General features: G+C 38.8%; 1 protein-coding gene across 2 annotated transcripts in view; it reads left to right on the top strand.

Moving 5' to 3' along the window:
* DMGDH (dimethylglycine dehydrogenase) overlaps positions 1–19,293 on the top strand; it is an 89,278-nt gene that overhangs the window by 3,342 nt on the left and 66,643 nt on the right. The window contains exons 2-4 of one of the 2 annotated variants that reach the window (XM_049866515.1): positions 6,813–6,987; positions 17,403–17,501; positions 19,024–19,188. In XM_049866515.1, coding sequence (XP_049722472.1) covers positions 6,813–6,987; positions 17,403–17,501; positions 19,024–19,188 — 439 coding nt within the window. Of the gene's footprint in view, positions 1–6,812; positions 7,017–17,402; positions 17,502–19,023; positions 19,189–19,293 lie in introns of those variants that run through there. The other variant, XM_049866524.1, reaches the window with a different exon arrangement.

Here is a 19,293-nt window from a genome sequence, read left to right as displayed (position 1 = left end):
AACCATTTCAGGAGGTAGCATATGATCAGGAACCGATGGTACTGAAGGAAGAAGTCCAAGCTGCACCCAAGGCACTGGCGAAAAACAAGGCTCTGGGAATTGATGAAATACCAACTGAGAAGTTTCAACAAATGGATGCAGCACTAAAAGTGCTCACTCGTCTATGCCAAGAAATTTGGAAGACAGCTACGTGGCCAACCAACTGGAAGAGACCCATATTTATGCCTCTTCCCAAGAAAGGTGAATCAACCGAATGCAGAAATTATCCAACGATATCATTAATATCACATGCAAGCAACATTTTGCTGAAGATCATTCAAAAGCTGCTGCAGCAGTATATCAACATGGAACAGTTCGAGCTGAATTTAGACAAGGACATGGAACCAGGGATATCATTGCTGTTGTCAGATGGATCCTGGCTGAAAGTAGAGAATACCAGAAAGATGTTTACCTGTGTTTTATTGACTATGCAGAGGCATTTGACTGTGCAGATCGTAAAAAATTATGGATAACATTGGGAAGAATAGAAATTCGAGAACGCTTAATTGTGCTCATGAGGATTCTGTACATGGATCGAGAGGCAGCAATTTGAACAGAATAAGGGGATACTTCATGATTTAAAGTCAGGAAAAGTGTGCATCAGGGTTGTATCCTTTCACCATACTTATTCAATCTGTATACTGAACAGATAGTCAAGAAGCTGGACTATATGAAGAAGAACACGGCATCAGGATTGGAGGGAGACTCATTAAGAACCTGCGTTATGCAGATGACACAACCTTGCTTACTGAAAGTGAAGAGGACTTGAAGCTCTTACTGATGAAGATAAAAGACCACAGCCTTCAGTATGGATTACACCTCAACATAAAGAAAATAAAAATCCTGACAACCGGACCAATGAGCAATGTCATGATAAAAGGAGAAAAGATTGAGTTTGTCAAGGATTTCATTTTACTTGAATCCACAATCAACACCTGTGGAGGCAGCAGTCAAGAAATGAAAAGACACACTGCATTGGGCAAATCTGCTGCAAAAGACCTCTTTAAAGTGTTGAAAAGCAAAGATGTCACCTAGAGGACTAAGGTGTACCTGACCCAAGCCCTGGTGTTTTCAATAGCCTTATATGCATGTAAAAGCTGGACAATGAATAAGGAAGACCCAAGAAGAATTGACCCCTTTGAATTGTGGTGTTGACAAAGAATATTGAATATACCAGGGACTACCAAAAGTACAAATAAATCTGTCTTGGAAGAGGTACAACCCGAATGCTCCTTAGAAGCAAGGATGACAAGACTACATCTCACATACTTTGGACATGCTATCAGGATGGATTAGTCCCTGGAGAAAGGACATCATGCTTGGTAACATAGAGGGTCAGTGAAGATGAGGAAGCCCCTCAGTGAGGTGGATTGACAGACACAGTGGCTGCAACAATGGACTCAAGCATACAAACAATTGTGAGGATGGCACAGGACCTGGCAGTGTTTTGTTCTGTTGTGCTTAGGGTCACTATGAGTTGGAACGAACCCGATGGCACGTAACAACAACAACAACAACAATAATGCTGAACATCTTTTAACTTTTTTATTTCGATGGATTATTCAAGGCTGCAAGGACAGTCTTCTGTTTACTAGCATCTCTCAACATTATGAGTTGACTCATTATTTTACATGCTGTGACCTGAAATTCTGGAATCAAAAAACCTGGTTTTGAGTTCCATTCATCTACCCATCCACCCATCCGTCCATCCATCCATCTGTCCATCCTTTCATTCAGAAAGTATTTTCTAGGTGTCTGTGATGTATTAGGCTTGTTCCTAGTGCTGGGGATACAGCAGTCACCAAGCTGCAGTGACTGTTCTATCAGTTGCACGGGATGTAACCTTACACTTCTGAGTTTCAGTTTCCTCATTTATAGAATGAGGATACTAGTACATGCTTTGCCTAATCACAGGATTGTTGTGAATATTAAATAAGACAATGAGTGTAAAAGTGCTTTGTAAACTGTAAAATGTCACATAACTCATTGCCATTGAGTTGATTCCAATTGTAGCAACCCTATAGGACAGAGTAGAACTGCTCCATAGGGTTTCCAAGGTTGTAAAAAAAATTTTTTCTTTTTAATCTTTACAGAAGCAGACTGCCACATCTTTCTCCTGCAGAGCAGCTAGTGGATTCAAGCTGCCAACTTTTTGGTTAGGATCCGAGCGCTTAACCACTGAGCCTCCAGGGCTCCTTAAAACATCTCATAGATGTTTAATAATATTAATAATACTTTTTATCCAGTGCAAAAAAAAATGTTTTTTTATTGAACTTTAGATGAAGGTTCAGAACAAAAGAGCTTCTCATTAAACAGTTAGTACGCATATTGTTTTATGACATTGGTTAACAACCCCACGACTTGTCAACACTCTTCCTTCTTGACCTTTGGTTCCCTATTAACAGCTTTCCTGTCCCCTCTTGCCTTCTAGTCCTTGCCCGTGGGCTGGTGTGCCCCTTTAGTCTCATTTTGTTTTGTGGGTCCATCTAATCTTTGGCTAAAGGGTGAACCTCAGGAATGACTTTATTACTTAGCTAAAAGGGTGTCCAGGGGCCATACTCTCAGGGTTTCTCCAGTCTCTGTCAGGTCAGTAAGTCTGGTCCTTTTTCCCCCCCCCCTTTGGTGAGTTAGAGTTTTGTTCTACATTTTTCTCCAGCTCTGTCTGGGACCCTCTGTTGTGATCCCAGTCAGAGCAGTCAGTGGTGGTAGCTGGGCACCATCTAGTTGTACTGGTCTCAGTCTGGTGGAGGCTGTGGTAGTTGTGGTCCATTAATCCTTTGGACTAGTCTTTCCCTTGTATCTTTAGTTTTCTTCATTCTCCCTTGCTCCCGAAGGGGTGAGACCGGTGGACTGTCTTAGGTGGCCACTTATAGGCCTTTAAGACCCTGAATGCTATCCAGTGCAAATTTAAATAGAAATTTGTCCAAATGGAATGGGTCTGTTTAAAACTGATTAGACAAATAAGTAATTCAGAGCTATCCAGAAATTAGATTTTGCTCTCTTCAGTAGTGTGCAGATCTATAGTGAACAAATAAAAATTAAAATAATTTGTTTCTCCTGCATGTTCTTTATATACCTATTCCAAACTATCAAGATGATGTTTTATTTTGGAAAGCAGTTGGACAAGCACACTGGCAATTAAAAATTTTCTATCTCTAATAGAAGATAGGTAACCTACGTGTCTGCATATCTCTGAATTTATATGATTTCCAGTATCTTTACAACCATCTCCAATGACTTCCAAGTCAATTTACAAACACTGTATCTGATATGAAACCCATTGTGGCATGCTGGGCAGAGGAGTAATACACATTTGATAATGCTTCATTCTACATTACCAAACTGAACCTTCACAATCTTGTTTTACAGATGAGAAAATTTTGAGTCCCTTGACTAAATTTTCCTAAAATAGTCAATAAGGTTGAAGTCTCAAACCCAGGTTTCCCGACCTTATATTCTTTATGTTTCACCTGGGCCTGTCCTGAAAGAATCATATATATATTTTTTTCATTTCAGTGCAAAAAAAGTATCTTTAAAATGAATAGTTTGTTACCACTATAATTGGTTTCAACTGAAGTACAAGATATCCCCAGGTCATTTAAAAATTTATTTCTATGCAAAGTAGTCAGTAGTCGTAAGAGCATTATTTTATGCCTTACACAGTACACAAAGAGATGACAAAAGTCATTTAAAAATCGGTTAAATGAAAGTACTAGAACATAATGTGATTCTGTTGTAGTTAGGTGCCGTCAAGTCGTTCCAACTCATAGCGACCCTGTGTATTACAGAACGAAACACTGCCTGATCTTGTACCATCCTCACAATTGTTGCTATGTTTGAGCCCATTGTTGCAGCCACTGTGTCAGTCCATCTCATTGAGGGTCTTCCTCTTTTTTTCTGACCCTCTACTTTACTAAGAATGATATCTTTCTCCAGGTACTGGTCCCTCCTGATAACATGTCCAAGGTATGTGAGACAAAGTCTTGCCATCCTTGCTTCTAAGGCGCATTCTGGCTGTACCTCTTCCAAGAGAGATTTGTTTGTTCTTCTGACAGTCCATGGTATATTCAATATTCTTTGCCAACACTATAATTCAAATGCATCGATTCTTCTTCAGTCTTCCTTATTCATCGTCCAGCTTTCGCATGCATATGAGGCGATTGAAAATACCATGGCTTGGGTCAGGTGCACCTTAGTCCTCAAAGTGACGTCTTTGCTTTTGAACACTTTAAAGAGGTCTTTTGCAACAGATTTGCACAGTGCAATATATCACTTGATTTCCATGGGCATTGATTGTGGATCCAAGTAAAATGAAATCCTTGACAACTTCAGTATTTTCTCCATTTATCATGATGTTTCTTATAGGCCCAGGTGTGAGTTTTTTTGCTTGTTTGTTTTCTTTATGTTGAGGTATAATCCATACTGAAGGCTGTGGTCTTTGATCTTCATCAGTAAGTGCTTCAAGTCCTCTTCACTTTCAGCAAGCAAGACTGTGTCATCTGTATATCACAAGTTGTTAATGAGTTTTCCTCCAATCCTGATGCTATGTTCTTCTTCATATAGTCCAGTTTTATGGATTATTTGCTCAGCATAAGAATCGAATAAGTATGGTGAAGGGATGCAACCCTGACATACACCTTTCCCGATTTTAAATCACGCAGTATTCCCTTGTTCTGTTTGAATGACTGCCTCTTAGTGTATGTACAGATTCCTCATGAGCACAATTAAGTGTTCTGAAATTCTCATTTTTCACAGTGTCATCTGTAATTTGTTATGATCCACACAGTCGAGTGATTTGCATAGTCAATAAAACACAGGTAATCCTCTTTCTGGTATTCTCTGCTTTTAGCCAGGATCCATGACACATTGGCAATGATATCCCTTGTTCCACGTCTTCTTCTGAATCCATCCTGAACTTTTGGCAGTTCTCTGTCAATGTACTCTTGCAACCATTTTTGAATTATCTTCAGCAAAATTTTACTTGCATGTGATATTAATGATATTGTTCGATAATTTCCATTGTAGGGATTGCAGCTAATGTCATGTAACAATATGTGTATAAATTTTTCCATGAGAAATTAACTTCAGCTATAGACTTTCCCCTGAAGCACATACACACATACACACACACACACACACAAAGACAGGAAGGAAAGAAAAGACCAAAATGGATGTCAGAAGAGACTCTGAAACTTGCTCTTCAATGTTGAGTAGCTAAAGCGAATGGAAGAAATGATGAAGTAAAAGAGCTGAACAGAAGATTCAAAGGGAAGCTCAGGAAGACAAAGTATTACAATGACATGTGCAAAGAGCTGGAGTTAGAAAACCAAAAGGTATGGGCATGCTCAGCATTTCTCAAGCTGAAAGAACTGAAGAAAAAATTCAAGCCTCAAGTTGCAATATTGAAGGATTCTACGGGTAAAATATTGAATGACACAGGAAGCATCAAAAGAAGATAGAAGAAATACACAGAGTCACTGAACCAAAAAGAATTGCTTGACATTCAACCATTTCAGGAGGTAGCGTATGCTCAAGAACCAATGGTGTTGAAGAACTCCAAGATGCACTGAAGGCACTGGAAAAAAACAAGGCTCCAGGAATTGATGTAATACCAATTGAGATGTTTCAACAAACATGTGCAAGGCTGTAAGCACTCACTCATCTGTGCCAAGAAATTAGGAAAACAGCTACCTGGCCAACCGACAGGAAGAGATCCATATCCATGCCCATTCCAAAGAAAGGTGATTCAGCAGAATTTGACTCTAGAAAGTAAGAATCAAGGGGCATGCTGAAAGAACATGGGAACCAACTGGAATAACCCTCTGCTGGCCAAGTCTGGGACAAGTTGGCATTAAAATAAATGAAGGATAGTGATGGATTTTAACCCATTAAATAAAATAAACATCCATGAGTTCATACTAATATAAATAAACAATAAAATAAGCAAGGAAACAGGGGAGAAAGGAAAGCACTTTCTTACAGTGGAATGCAAACTTATACATCTAAGAAATGATAGAGTTAGAAAATCATCAATAGGTGCTAAAACTACTCAGAGGCAGTGTGAAGAGGAGCAGGGTATGAGTCTGAATCAACCCAATGACAATGGGTTTGTTTGTTTTAAAGTATCACCCAACATATTGCTTGTAATAACTTTACAGTGGGTAAATCTGATAGACACCACTTCGTGCAATTTATCAAACCTAACAACAATGCTGACATTGTGATAAACCAATATCACGTGGCTCCTAATAAAATGTATTGGGAAGGGCATAACATCACTTTTGTGGTTTTCTTGCCAAAAATGTTTATCCTGAATCTGACCACGAGGAAACACCCATCAAATCCAGAATAAGGTGTATCTGTAAAATAACTGGCCAGTACTCCAAATATGTCAAGGTTATGAAACACAAAGAAAGTCAGAGGAACTGTCTCAAATTAAAGGGAACTAAAGAGATGTTGAAGAAGTCCTGGTGGTGCAATGGTTAAGTGCTTGGCTGTTAGCCTAAAGGTTGGGGGTTTGAACCCACCATCTACTCCATGAGAGAAAGATGTGGTACTCTGCCTCCGTGTAGATTTACAGCCTTGGAAACCCTGTGGGGCAGTTCCACTCTGTCCTATAGGTCGTTGGGATCAGAATCGACTCAACAGCACACAACTACAAAGAGACATTAAGTTACTAAAAAGGTAAGGGGAAGCATCTTTGACGGACAAAGCCTATAGCTACTATATCCTAGAAAAGTTACCATTAAAAAAAAAAAAAAAATGTCTTCCAGAGAGGAAAAATCACCCTTATCTCCAGAAACACAATGGAAAGACAGAGCAGAAACAGTGATAATTGGAGGTGGCTGCGTTGGTGTGAGCCTGGCTTATCACCTGGCCAAAGCGGGAATGAAGGATGTGGTCCTCCTGGAGAAATCGGAGCTCACTGCTGGATCTACCTGGCACGCAGTAAGAAAAACACCTCAGAATTGTTACATGTAAACTTTGCTTATCATTCCGAATTGTGTAATAGTGCAATTAATTTCCTTCCCATTCACAACTCACCACTGCAAGCTTTTTAGAGTGAGTTCCCTTTCAGTGAAATGGGACTGCAGTCTACTTGGGCACGTCTAGGTGGTGGCCAGCATTTATGGTGCCTTTAACTTGAATAAGGGGCCCTGGTGGTGCAGTGGTTAACACACTTGTCAGCTAACTGAAAGGTTGGCAGTTTGAACCTACCAGCCACTCTGCGGGAGAAAGATGTGGCAGTCTGCTTCTGAAAAGGTTTACAGCCTTGGAAACTCTGTGGGGCAGCCTACTCTGTCCTACAGGCTCATTATGTGTCATAATAGACTCGATGGCACTGGGTTTGGTTTTGGTTTCATCTTGAGAATGTACCTTCTGGATCCAATTCTGGCTCTGCCATTTTCTACCCATGTGACTTCCATCAAGTTATTTAAGTTTCCATTTTCTGATGTGTAAAACAGGGATAATAATAGCACCTGCCTAACAGGTTTGTGATGAAGATTAGATGAGTTAATATGTATAAAGTTATTAAACACATGGTAAGTGTTTAATAAATGTTAGCTTTTCCCTTGAAGGGTACTGGCTGGGTGATCCTGAAAGTGGGCTCAAGACCTTTACTTATACTCCCCTCGACCGGGTTTAGTGGTCCTTTTATTTGTATTAATTTCTGATTTTAATTTTGTGATCTAAGATAATAGCTTGCTTCTTGAGCGCTTAAATATGAAGACAGAACCTGTGACACAGCTTTAGTGTTAAATGAAATCAAAATGAGAAAGTCAATCTTGCGTGCTTAATAGTATATATAATTGTCCCCGTGCTACACAATAATTGGGCTTAAATGGAAAGCAGCTCAGGTAAATGAGGTAATTAACACTGCTTTCATATTGCCAAACCAATTATTCCTGAAGTCTCTAAGAATGGGAGAGGAGGTTTTTATGACTGCTGGTGCAGTTTTCTTCTGGAGGAAGAGTTGGGCAGTGTTAGCCTCTGCTCATCATCATTATTTTCCTTTTCTGAGACAGCAAGAGAGTACCCTGCTTTTAGGGGCCTTTTGACATCCAGAACCTGCTGAAGGATGGGGTGGAGAGTTGAGCACTAAAAGGGTTGCCTGCCTCCAGCTGAATTTGGGGGAGACTGCTGCCCAGGATTAAGTAAACCACTTCATCCTAGAGTGCCAGTGGTCACATAGCCAAACCATACACACACTGGTTGGCCAGAGGTTCCTAGAAAAGTCACACCAAGCCTGGCCCCCTTCTAGTCTTTCCTCTTGACCCAAGCCCTTCATCCCTCAGTCTGGTAGGCAGGAGACCTGGACACCTGGGCTTCCTGAGTACAATGGCATAGTCTCTACAGTCACACTTGTCTCCTGCTTCAATAGCTCTCCCTGAACTTGCTTCCTCATTCCTGGGGAGAAGGGTCAGGGAAGCTGCCCACACCCCTGGCTCTTCTCTCCTCCAACTAGATTTTATATCTAGGCTTCATGTTATCACTTAAAAGAAAGCCTACATTCAGTGGCGTCACTAGAGTTGGTGTCACCCACTGTGGTAACTCATGGTGTCACCATGGACCTCCGTCTGTACCAGACCATACAGAATTCTTAGTAATGTTTTTTGTACAAAGGTTACTTGTAAATTATAATTCCCGTATATCACCCCTTCTTTTCTGTTAATTACTCTTTCTTTCATCCTCCAGAAAGTTATTGATATAGGGTCACAGATACTAATTACCACAGTATTGTAGCTCAAACCTTAGAAAGTCTGCCAGTCAATGACTATAAAAACACCTGCAGCAACAGAAACAACAGCATGTGCTTGTAAGGCATGCAGATGGAAGCATGTGATTTGAAGCATCACTGTAATTGGGTAATAATGACAGCTGTGACTGAGGGCATTAGAAGGTTCAAAAAGTAAACTAGCATAGAGCCTTGTAGGTATATTGATACATGTAAGCTGGGCTTATGAAGAATGTTTTTGTTGTTATAACTAACTACAAGGATTATTTTTATAAAAACTATAAATTTCTGCTGAAACACTGCAGAAAAATGTTATAAGCAGTCACCTTGGTGTCACCCCCTTGACAGCATCACCCAGTACAGTCTACTCCGTGGCCTCCCTTAGTGACTCTACTGCCTGCATTTCTCCTATAGGTCTCCTGTAACTTCTTTTTAGTGTGCATTCAGTCACCCAGTCAACACGTATTTACTAAGAGCCTATGTTGTTATCAGGCTGGCACTGTCCTAGGAGGTGAGAACACAGCAGTGAAGACAAAACAGTCCTTGCCCTATTGGAGCTCACATTCTGGTGGAGTAGGCATATGTAGTACATGAGAAATACACATCAGTGCCATGAAGGAAAGTAAAGCAGGCTAAAGGGATGCAGAGTGATGAAGGAGACCACGCTGAAGAGGTGATATGTGAGCAGAGACCTGGAAGAAGTGAGTGAGGAAGCTGGCCCATGAACATTCAGGCAGAGGGAATAGCAAGTGCAAATGTCCTAAGACAGGGAAGGCTTATACCCCTTAACGCCTTCAGATAGCTAAGGAGGGCATACACCTAAATATTTTAATTACTTATTTGCTCATTGATACACTCATTTGACTATAGGATCCGCTGCAATTTTACCTCTTAGGCTAATCCTATGAATAAAAAGTAACAATCTTAATTCTTGAAAGAAGAGTAGCAAAGTTTTTAAGGTGATAGCTTATTGTTAAAAGTTAACTGTGCAAAAATGATTTTCCCTTAAGCAAAGAGATTCTAAGGTGAGTAGTAAAGGCATTATTCTGCTTCATGGGTGATACTATTTTTTCCAAAGGGAGGAGTCATGCAGCTTGAGTTCAAGATGGAACCAGTCAACAGAAGCCCAGTTATTTAGCCTCATAGGAATAAAGGAAAATAAAAGAGAGTTGCCTAAGAAGCTGATTCTAGGATGTTTTGATAGACAAGGAGACATCCCTCTAATGATCAGCAAGGAGAAATCTCACATATTAGGGATGTTTAATATAGAGAAGTTTCTGGAGTAGACATACAGTGTGGAAGGTTGGGGAGCCAGCTAAAGGGTGGGCCACAAAAATAAAAGATGCTCACTCAAGTATAAAATGTGTTCAGTGTTGAAGTGGCTGGAGAGCATAGGAATAAAGTGCTTAGGGAGGAAAGGATAGCTTACAAAGTGAATATTCAAAATGGAGTCACAAATCCATAAATCCTAAAGTGTTGCAGTACTTTAAAAGACTGCTTTCTTAACACATGAAAAAAAAAATGATACTACTAATAAAATAGTGCATTTTTTGGTGGGATGGAGGCATAAAGGAGGATTAGAATAACAAGCAATTTTAGAGCATGAGGTGCTCACGAGAGGCCTGCCCCTGCATATGGTGCCAAAGAGGGTATTTTGTAGGGCTGACATTCAGGTTATAGGAAGACAACATTAGAACTTGTTTTTTCTTTTAGTCTAAAAATGTAAGAAAGAAATTAAGCTTTACTAATACTTATAAATAGCCCTAACATTTGATGAGGGCCATGTATCATGCATGGCTCCAGAGATTGACTAATGGGGAAGTTGACATACCACCATGGGAGCATCCTCATTCTTTCTTTTGTCTTCAGAATATTCATGACATATAGCAGAGTGCATGTTATAGGAAGCCATCATTGTGGCTAATTTTATAAAGACAGGACTTTAAATAATATAAATTTGCAATATTCTGTAATGAAGTAGAAAGGAGGGGGTGACCTTGAGAGTCTTATACCATACAGAGGTTTGTTGGTTATCTCATAGCAAATAATTAAAAATATTATGAAAATTAAAGATAAGTTTCTCTTTTGCAAAAAGACCTTTACAAACAGCCCTAAATTTGCTGACCTCTCTAGCACTGAAAATGTCTTATGAGTGTTTCTACATAGCAGATATATATATATATATATATATATATATATATATATATATATATATATATATACATTCAGTCTGTTCCTTCCAAGTTAAAAGTGATACTTTAAAATATGGAAGAAATAAGTGCTTTTTGTAAAATAGTCCTGTTGGGAAGAGAACATTTTGAGAAGGGATATTTGGAAATTATTAGATCATTATGAGATTTTTTTTCTGGCCCAAATATGTCACCTATAAAAACTTACATATTGTGAGGCAAATTTTTCTAACCTGTTTAAAATTTTCCCAAATGAGGAGTTTCAGTGGGGTTCAAATCCATTTGTTTAAAAATGCAATACTTTACAATTAGTTTGTAACAACAACTGATGGACAAGAGAAGATGAAACATAGTTAAATTTCAACTGAAACCTTTGTGTAGGTGTTGATTGAGATTGAGGAAGAGGCATTATGATGTAGAAAGCTCAGCCAACTGCACATCTCTCACTTGGCTTTATGTGTCATTGAAAGGTATCTATTTCAGTTATGACAGTCATTAAAATCAGTCCCAAAAGAAAATAAACCTAGAATTAGATGCTCTAATTCCTGTTATCCCCACGTGTCTGTCTGTTTGTCCTACTGTGGGGGCTTGCGTGTTACTGTGATAATGGAAGCTATGCCACCGGTATTCAGATACCAACAGGGTCACCCATGGTGAACAGGTTTCAGCTGAGCTTCCATACTAAGACAGACTAGGAAGAAAGACCAGGCAGTCTACTTCTGGAAAGAATTAGCCAGTGAAAACTTTATGAATAACAGTGGAACATTATCTGATATAGTGCCGGCATAAGCCCCCCAGATTGGAAGGCACTTAAAATACGCTTGGAGGACAGCTGCCTCCTCAAAGAAGAGTCGATCTTAATGATGTGGATGGAGTCAAGCTTTTGGGACCTTCATTTGCTGATGTGGCATGACTCAAAATGAGAAGAAACAGCTGCAAACATCCATTAATAATCGGAACCTGGAATGTACGAAGTATGAATCTAGGAAATTTGGAAATCGTCAAAAATGAAATGGAACACATACACATTGATATCCTAGGCATTAGTGAGCTGAAATGGACTGGTATTGGCCATTTTCAGTCGGACAATCATATGATCTACTATGCCAGGAATGACAACTTAAAGAGGAATGGCGTTTCATTCATCGTCAAAAAGAACACTTCAAGATCTATCCTGAAGTATAATGCTGTCAGTGATAGGATAATATCCATATGCCTGCAAGGAAGACCACTTAATATACCAACCACTAAGGCCAAAGATGAAGAAATTGAAGATTTTCACCAGCTCCTGCAGTGTGAAATTGATCGAACGTGCAATCATGATGCATTGATAATTATGCATTGATTGGACTATGAAAGTTGGCAACATGGAAAAAGAATCGGTAGTTGGAAAATATGGCTTTGATGATAGACATGATGCTGGAGATTGCATGATAGAATTTTGCATGATGGAATGACTTCTTCATTGCAAATACCTTTTTTCAGCAACATAAACGGCTACTATACACGTGGACCTCACCAGATGGAAAACACAGGAATCAAATCGACTCATCCATGCAAAGAGATGATGGAAAAGCTCAATATCATCAATCAGAACAAGGCCAGGGGCCGAGTGTGGAACAGATCTTCAATTGCTCACATGCAAGTTCAAGTTGAAACTGAAGAAAATTAGAACAAGTCCACGAGAGCCAAAGTATGACCTTGAGTATATCCCACCTGAATTTGGAGACCATCTCAAGAATAGATTTGATATGTTGAACACTGACGACTGAAGACCAGATGAGTTGTGGAGTGACATCAAGGACATCATACACGAAGGAAGCAAGAAGTCATTAAAAAGACAAGAAAGGAAGAAAAGGTCAAAATGGATGTCTGAAGAGACCCTGAAACTTGTTCTTGAATGTTGAGTAGCTAAAGCAAAAGGAAGAAATGATGAAGTAAAAGAACTGAACAGAAGATTTCAAAGGGCAGCTTGAGAAGACAAAGTAAAGTACTATAATGACATGTGCAAAGAGTTGGACATAGAAAACCAAAAGGAAAGAACATGCTCAGCATTTCTCAAGCTGAAAGAACTGAAGAAAAAATTCAAGCCTTGAGTTGCAATAGTGAAGGATTTCATGGGGAAAATATTAAATGATGCAGAAAGCATCAGAAGAAGATGGAAAGAATATACAAAGTCATTATACCAAAAAGAACTAGCGACATTCAACCATTTCAGGAGGTAGCATATGATCAGGAACCGATGGCACTGAAGGAAAAAGTCCAAGCTGCACTGAAGGCACTGGCAAAAAACAAGGCTCCAGGAATCAACAGAATATCAATTAAGATGTTTCAGCAAACGGATGCAGCACTGGAAGTGCTCACTCATCTATGCTAGGAAATTTGGAGGACAGCTACCTGGCCAACTGATTGGAAGAGATCCATATTTATGACTATTCCCAAGAAAGGTGATCCAACCAAATGTGTAATTTATCGAACAATATCATTAATATCACATGCAAGTAAAATTTTGCTGAAGATTATTCAAAAGTGGCTGCAGCAGTATATCAACAGGGAACTACCAGAAATGCAGACCGGATTCAGAAGAGGGCGTGGAACCAGGGATATCATTGCTGATGTCAGATGGATCCTGGCTGAAAGCAGAGAATACCAGAAGGATGTATACCTGTGTTTTATTGATTATGCAAAGGCATTCGACTGTGTGGATCGTGATTATGGGTAACATTGCGAAGAATGGGAATTCCAGAATACTTAATTGTGCTCATGAAGAACCCGTACATAGATCAAGAGGCAGTTGTTTGGGAATGGAACAAAGGGATACTGCTTGATTTAAAGTCAGGAAAGGTGTGTGTCAGGGTTGTATCCTTTCACCATACCTATTCAATCTATATGCTGAACAAATAATCTGAGAAGCTGGATTATATGCAGAAGAATGGGGCATCAGGGTTAGAGGAAGACTCATTAACAATCTGTGTTATGCAGAGGACACAACGTTCCTTGCTGAAAGTGAAGAAGACTTGAAGCACTTACTAATGAAGATAAAAGACCACAGCCTTCAGTATAGATTACACCTCAGTATATACAAAACAAAAATCCTGACAATGGGACCAATAAGCAACATCATGATAAACGGAGAAAAGGTTGAGGTTGTCAAGGATTTCATTTTACTTGAATCCACAATCAACACCCGTGGAGGCAGCAGTCAAGAAATGAAAAGACACATTGTATTGGGCAAATCTGCTGCAAAAGACCTCTCTGAAGTGTTAAAAAGCAAAGATGTCACAATGAAGACTAAGGTGTGCCTGACCCAGGCCGTGGTGTTTTCAATCACCACATACACATGCAAAACCTGAACAATGAATAAGGAAGTCCAAAGAAGAATTGACGCCTTGTGGTGTTGGCGAAGAATATTGAATATACCACGGACTGCCAAAAGAATGAATAAATCTGTCTTGGAAGAAGTACAACCGGAATTCTCCTTAGAAGCAAGGATGGCGAGACTGCGTCTTACATAATTTGGACATGTTATCAGGAGGGATCAGTCCCTGGAGAAGGATGTCATGCTTGGTAAAGTATAGAGTCAGTGAAAAAAAGGAAGACCCTCAGGGAGATGGATTGCCACAGTGGCTACAACAATGAACTCAAGCATAACAATGATTGTGAGGATGGTGCAGGACTGGGCAGTGTTTTGTTCTGTAGTACATAGGGTCGCTATGAGTCGGAAACGACTCGATGACAGCTAAGAATGACAACAACAATTGATGTGAATCCAATATTTTAAAAAAAATGAAGATATTGATTGCATAGCTCTTGCTAAAATATTATTAATAATATTAACATTCAAATGCTTTTCTACACAGTAAGTAAAATAATTATTTAAAATATTTCAGATTATTTCTGTGTGTTTTATGATCGCTATTAACACAATAATACATATTTATATATAATGTATAAATAAAGAAATATACATAGTTTGGAAGATAAGCTCAAATATTTTTATTGTAAGTGAATGCGTGGATAAAAGATTCAGAGCTACTGGTGTATAGGATGGCTTGACATCAGTCGCTGGACTTATTAGGGGAATAGAGGCTCCTGAAAGAGGGGGAAAGGTTATTTAAAAGGTCGGGAGAGCACCACTAGTTTTAGCATCCATTGATGATTTTTGAACTCCACCATTCCTCTCATATTCATTAATGGTCAGTCTATTATAAGTAGGAGCTTTGCCTACTCCCCTACTTATTTGCTTATTCATTTATTTCTATCAATGGGAAATTATAAATTCTTATTTTATTCAAGGGCTAATACTTCTTAAAGGTTATTTCATGCCTCTGTTTTATCTTCCCTCTTTTATCTTCTATCCCAACTATAATAATTTTCTTTCTTCAAATCAAAGATAAGTCCCCTTCCTTTTAAGGACTTCTATGACCTTTCCAGAATCTTTCCCTTTTCTTAGTTCCCATAGGTCTTATGTGTTTCACCTTACAGTCTGGCACCTAATGCTCTTGGTTTAATTGTTCCATGAATGAAAATTTCATGACCTTAATCAGACTATAAAATTCTGAAGGCTAAGAACAATGTTTTCTCCTTCTTCAAACTTCTTGTTTAAAATATTGTTGAAGTTACAGAAGAGAAACACATTGTGTCCTCCTTACATCCAGTGTCACAAGGCTGGCATATAAATTAGCAATAAATACCATGCAAGCCCTTACATTTAAATAACTTATAATAATAAAAGCACAGATTAAAAGACAAAAGTCAGATGATAAAAAGTGAACGTATACAAAGAAATAAATAATATGTTTTTTATGTCTGGTTGAGAAAATTGAGCCAAGAACTTATACCTGGCTGCCCTAAAAAAAAAAGCAACAAGTAAAAGAAGGTAGTATGAATTCTTAAGTAGAAATAGGTAAACTGTTTCAGTAGGGCAGACCAGTTTTTCCTTGACTATGAGTTCCTAAAAGAATTTGTTCCCTAAATGAAGTACATTAGACTAAATGTCATGAATAACTATTTTGCAAAAATGAATCTACGTGACACTTCTGGATGAAAGAGTATCTGTGATGGGGTGGGGGAGAAGAGGACTGATATAGTGTAAATATATAATATAGCTTTCTGGTGGTCTGGTTTAACCTGGTTAAGTTAGAGGGTCTTGAGGTGTTACTGTTGAACAGAACCGTCGACCAGTGCTCATGAATATCTGTTTGCCCAACTGACAGGAGATATCTGGAAGACAAAACTGGTCTCACTAGCAAATACCTGAAGTCCACACATTCTCTATATTGAACCAAAAAAGTTCATATTCAGGCTAGATCCAAACATGTAAGAGGAGAAGGGGATGCTTGACCATGTTTGACTGGAAGAGTCATGTTTGACTGCCAGTTTCATCTTAATGGAAGCCCATCTTCAGTCCTACATGGAGTTGTACTACAGGGGGGCCTATAAGCTGGGCCAGGAATTTTTCTCAAAAAATAGCTGTGCATCTGTCCAAATGTTTGCACAAGTACTCTATAGAAGCCCCATGAATTTGGTCCAAAATGGATGTATTGATGAACTTTAGTGGGGCGTTTTTGAGTTCAGGAGAGCCAAATGCCCACCACTATCATAGAAGAACCCTAGAAATACTCCATAACAGATATTGTATTGGACAGATTGCATTCTGATGAGCTTTCAGAATAAATTAGCTGAAAAAGAGACCTTGGGTAATTAATTGAGAGAACCTGCTTCATATAATTGCTTAGAATTCTTTATTCTGAATACCACACTGTATCTGCCACAGCTAATGAAAGGGGTTTTGGCATGGCTAATATTTAGAATTTTTCCTGAAAGTAATTAACCAGTAATTATCCAACAAACACTTGAGTGTCAGCTATGTGGTGATCAACACGTTAAACTTCATCAAAAGTCTTTTCACCAATTCACAAGTCTCTAATACCCAGGAATTTTCTAATTATTGAATTAGAAAATTTCAGGAAGGGGAACAGAAGCACTGCTTTCTTCAAGGGAAAAGTAGGGAGTGGGTCAAGGAAAACCGTTGTTAGTCCATGGTTTATCTGCTGAAGGGATGTACACATGGTTTGTTGGTTTGAGTCCACTTTGTATGCCATCACCCTGTATTCTTCCCAGTACCCTGTATTCCTAAACCTTCCACCTAAATATTCCATTTCTGAGCTTTCCAAACAACCCTTTCCTAGTGACTTTTAGAGACTTAGTGTATATTCTCTTAACATTTATGGAATCAACTTGGTTCTTTTAGCTGTCATGAGCCTTATGCTCTAGTGCATTTAAACTGATGCTGTTGTGTTCTCATTCCAAAGGACTGGCCGGTGTGTCTCAGTTTCTTGCCAGCAATAAATTATTGCTGGACAGATAAACTATCAAACATTTGAGAATGTTAACTTTTTTTTTTTTCAGTATTTCCCTTTCCCTTTACTTTCAAGGCAGGTTTAACAACTTACTTCCATCCTGGAATAAACTTGAAGAAAATACATTATGACAGCATCAAACTTTATGAAAAACTGGAAGAAGAAACCGGACAGGTAAATGGGTTTAACTTGCAATTGCCTGTTAGATCAATCTCTCAGAAATATGTAAGATTTCTAAAAGATTTTGACTTACCATTATATATAACTGGGTGTAGTGACATCAATACCACGTCAGGTGTTTAATGCGTTAGAGAAATCTGATGAGAGTTTAATGTAAGAACCTTTACAGTCTGATTAAAAAAATCAATTTAATTTCTCGAAGTGTATGTAATTAACAGTTCTGCCTGATTCTTTTAAATAAAGAAAAAATAAAAAGCAGCTTTAAAAAAAATTGATAGCTTGTTACTATATCTGGATGATAAGAGACAGAGCCTTTCAGCAATGGGATTGTAAAGGATCTGACAATGGTGCATGCCAGATTGTTCACAGCTTTGAAAAGTGCTTCACTTCAAGCCCCTCGCTTTTATTTTTATCCCTTCTTGTATTTACTGGCGCTCTCAAAATAAAGTTGCAAAGACTATCCTTAGGCTAAGACTGAGTCTGCTTAAAGTTTTTATGCTATCCTCCTTGCTTAAAACCATCAAATGGCTCCCCATAGTCTACATGATAAAGGCCAAAGGATTAGCCTGGCCTGAGGAGGATCTTCATCAGCCAACCCCTGCCTGCCTTTCCAACATTTTCTCTTGCTGCTCTTCAAAATGCTCATTGTAATTCAGCCATTCTCAAGGATTTACAGTTCTGAAATCCACTAGGCTGTCTCATATTTCTGTTTTCGTTTGTTTTGTTTTCTGTTTTTTTTATCTTCTGCCTAAAACAACATTCCCTCTAATCCCCATCTTCAGTATTCACTCTCTCACCTTCCTTGTAGGTTGCCCCTTTTGAGAAGCTTTTCTTGACCTTCACCCTCCAGTCATGCAGAGCTGGATGGTTCATCTCTTGGTTCTAAGAGCATCTTGTACACATCCGTTTTATAATCCTTGCCTTTATTGTAATCACTGCTATATTGGTTGATCATCCCTACAGACTGTAAACAACTTGAGGGCAAGGGTTAAACCTTTAATCTCAGTAACCCAGGGCCTAGCTGAGTTACAAGTGAGTGCTTGGCAAACTGATGGCCCTCCACAACTGCCATGTTTATTTCAGTTCACACTTAATTTCATCATTAGCAACATTTTGATATTTTGTATTCCCTCCTCAAATCCTTTGTCCTTCTCTTTTCACATAATTTTCTTTCAGTATGTACATTCACGCTCACCCTGTTTTATTGTAATTATGTTTTTAGTTGATAGTCTTCACCTATGGACTGTAAGCACCACGCAGGCAGGGTCTTTTCCTCTCTTGTTCACTCCTGCATTCCTGGGACTTAGCGTAGGGCCTGGCACAGAAGAGACACTTAGTGAGTAGTTAAGAATTAATGTCCTTTCATAAGGTACCTATGTTTTATATAGTTATCTCTTTCTCTGCCCAGTAAATCTCTTTTCTTGTACACCCGCATTTTCATTATGCCAGAGGAGAATAAACCATGTTTAAGTTCATATGATTTGTTTATGTACTTTTGTTGAAATTATTGTCACAGGTGGTAGGATTCCATCAGCCAGGTAGTATCCGAATTGCTACAACTCCTGTAAGAGTAGACGAATTTAAATACCAAATGACTCGGACTGGTTGGCATGCAACAGAGCAGTATATTATTGAACCGGAGAAAATTCAAGAGATGTTCCCTTTACTCAACATGAGCAAGGTATTTATCTTAAGGATATCTTCACCAGTTGTTGGCCTGAATTAAAATTAGAAAAAGTCATTTTATAAAGTTAATTAAAGTGAGAAAAATATTGTGCACACATTT

Source organism: Elephas maximus, chromosome 2 (assembly GCF_024166365.1).
Source record: "Elephas maximus indicus isolate mEleMax1 chromosome 2, mEleMax1 primary haplotype, whole genome shotgun sequence".
Lineage (NCBI taxonomy): Eukaryota > Metazoa > Chordata > Mammalia > Proboscidea > Elephantidae > Elephas > Elephas maximus.
Note: the sequence above shows the minus strand (reverse complement) of the source record. Positions and strands in the feature narration are given on the sequence as shown.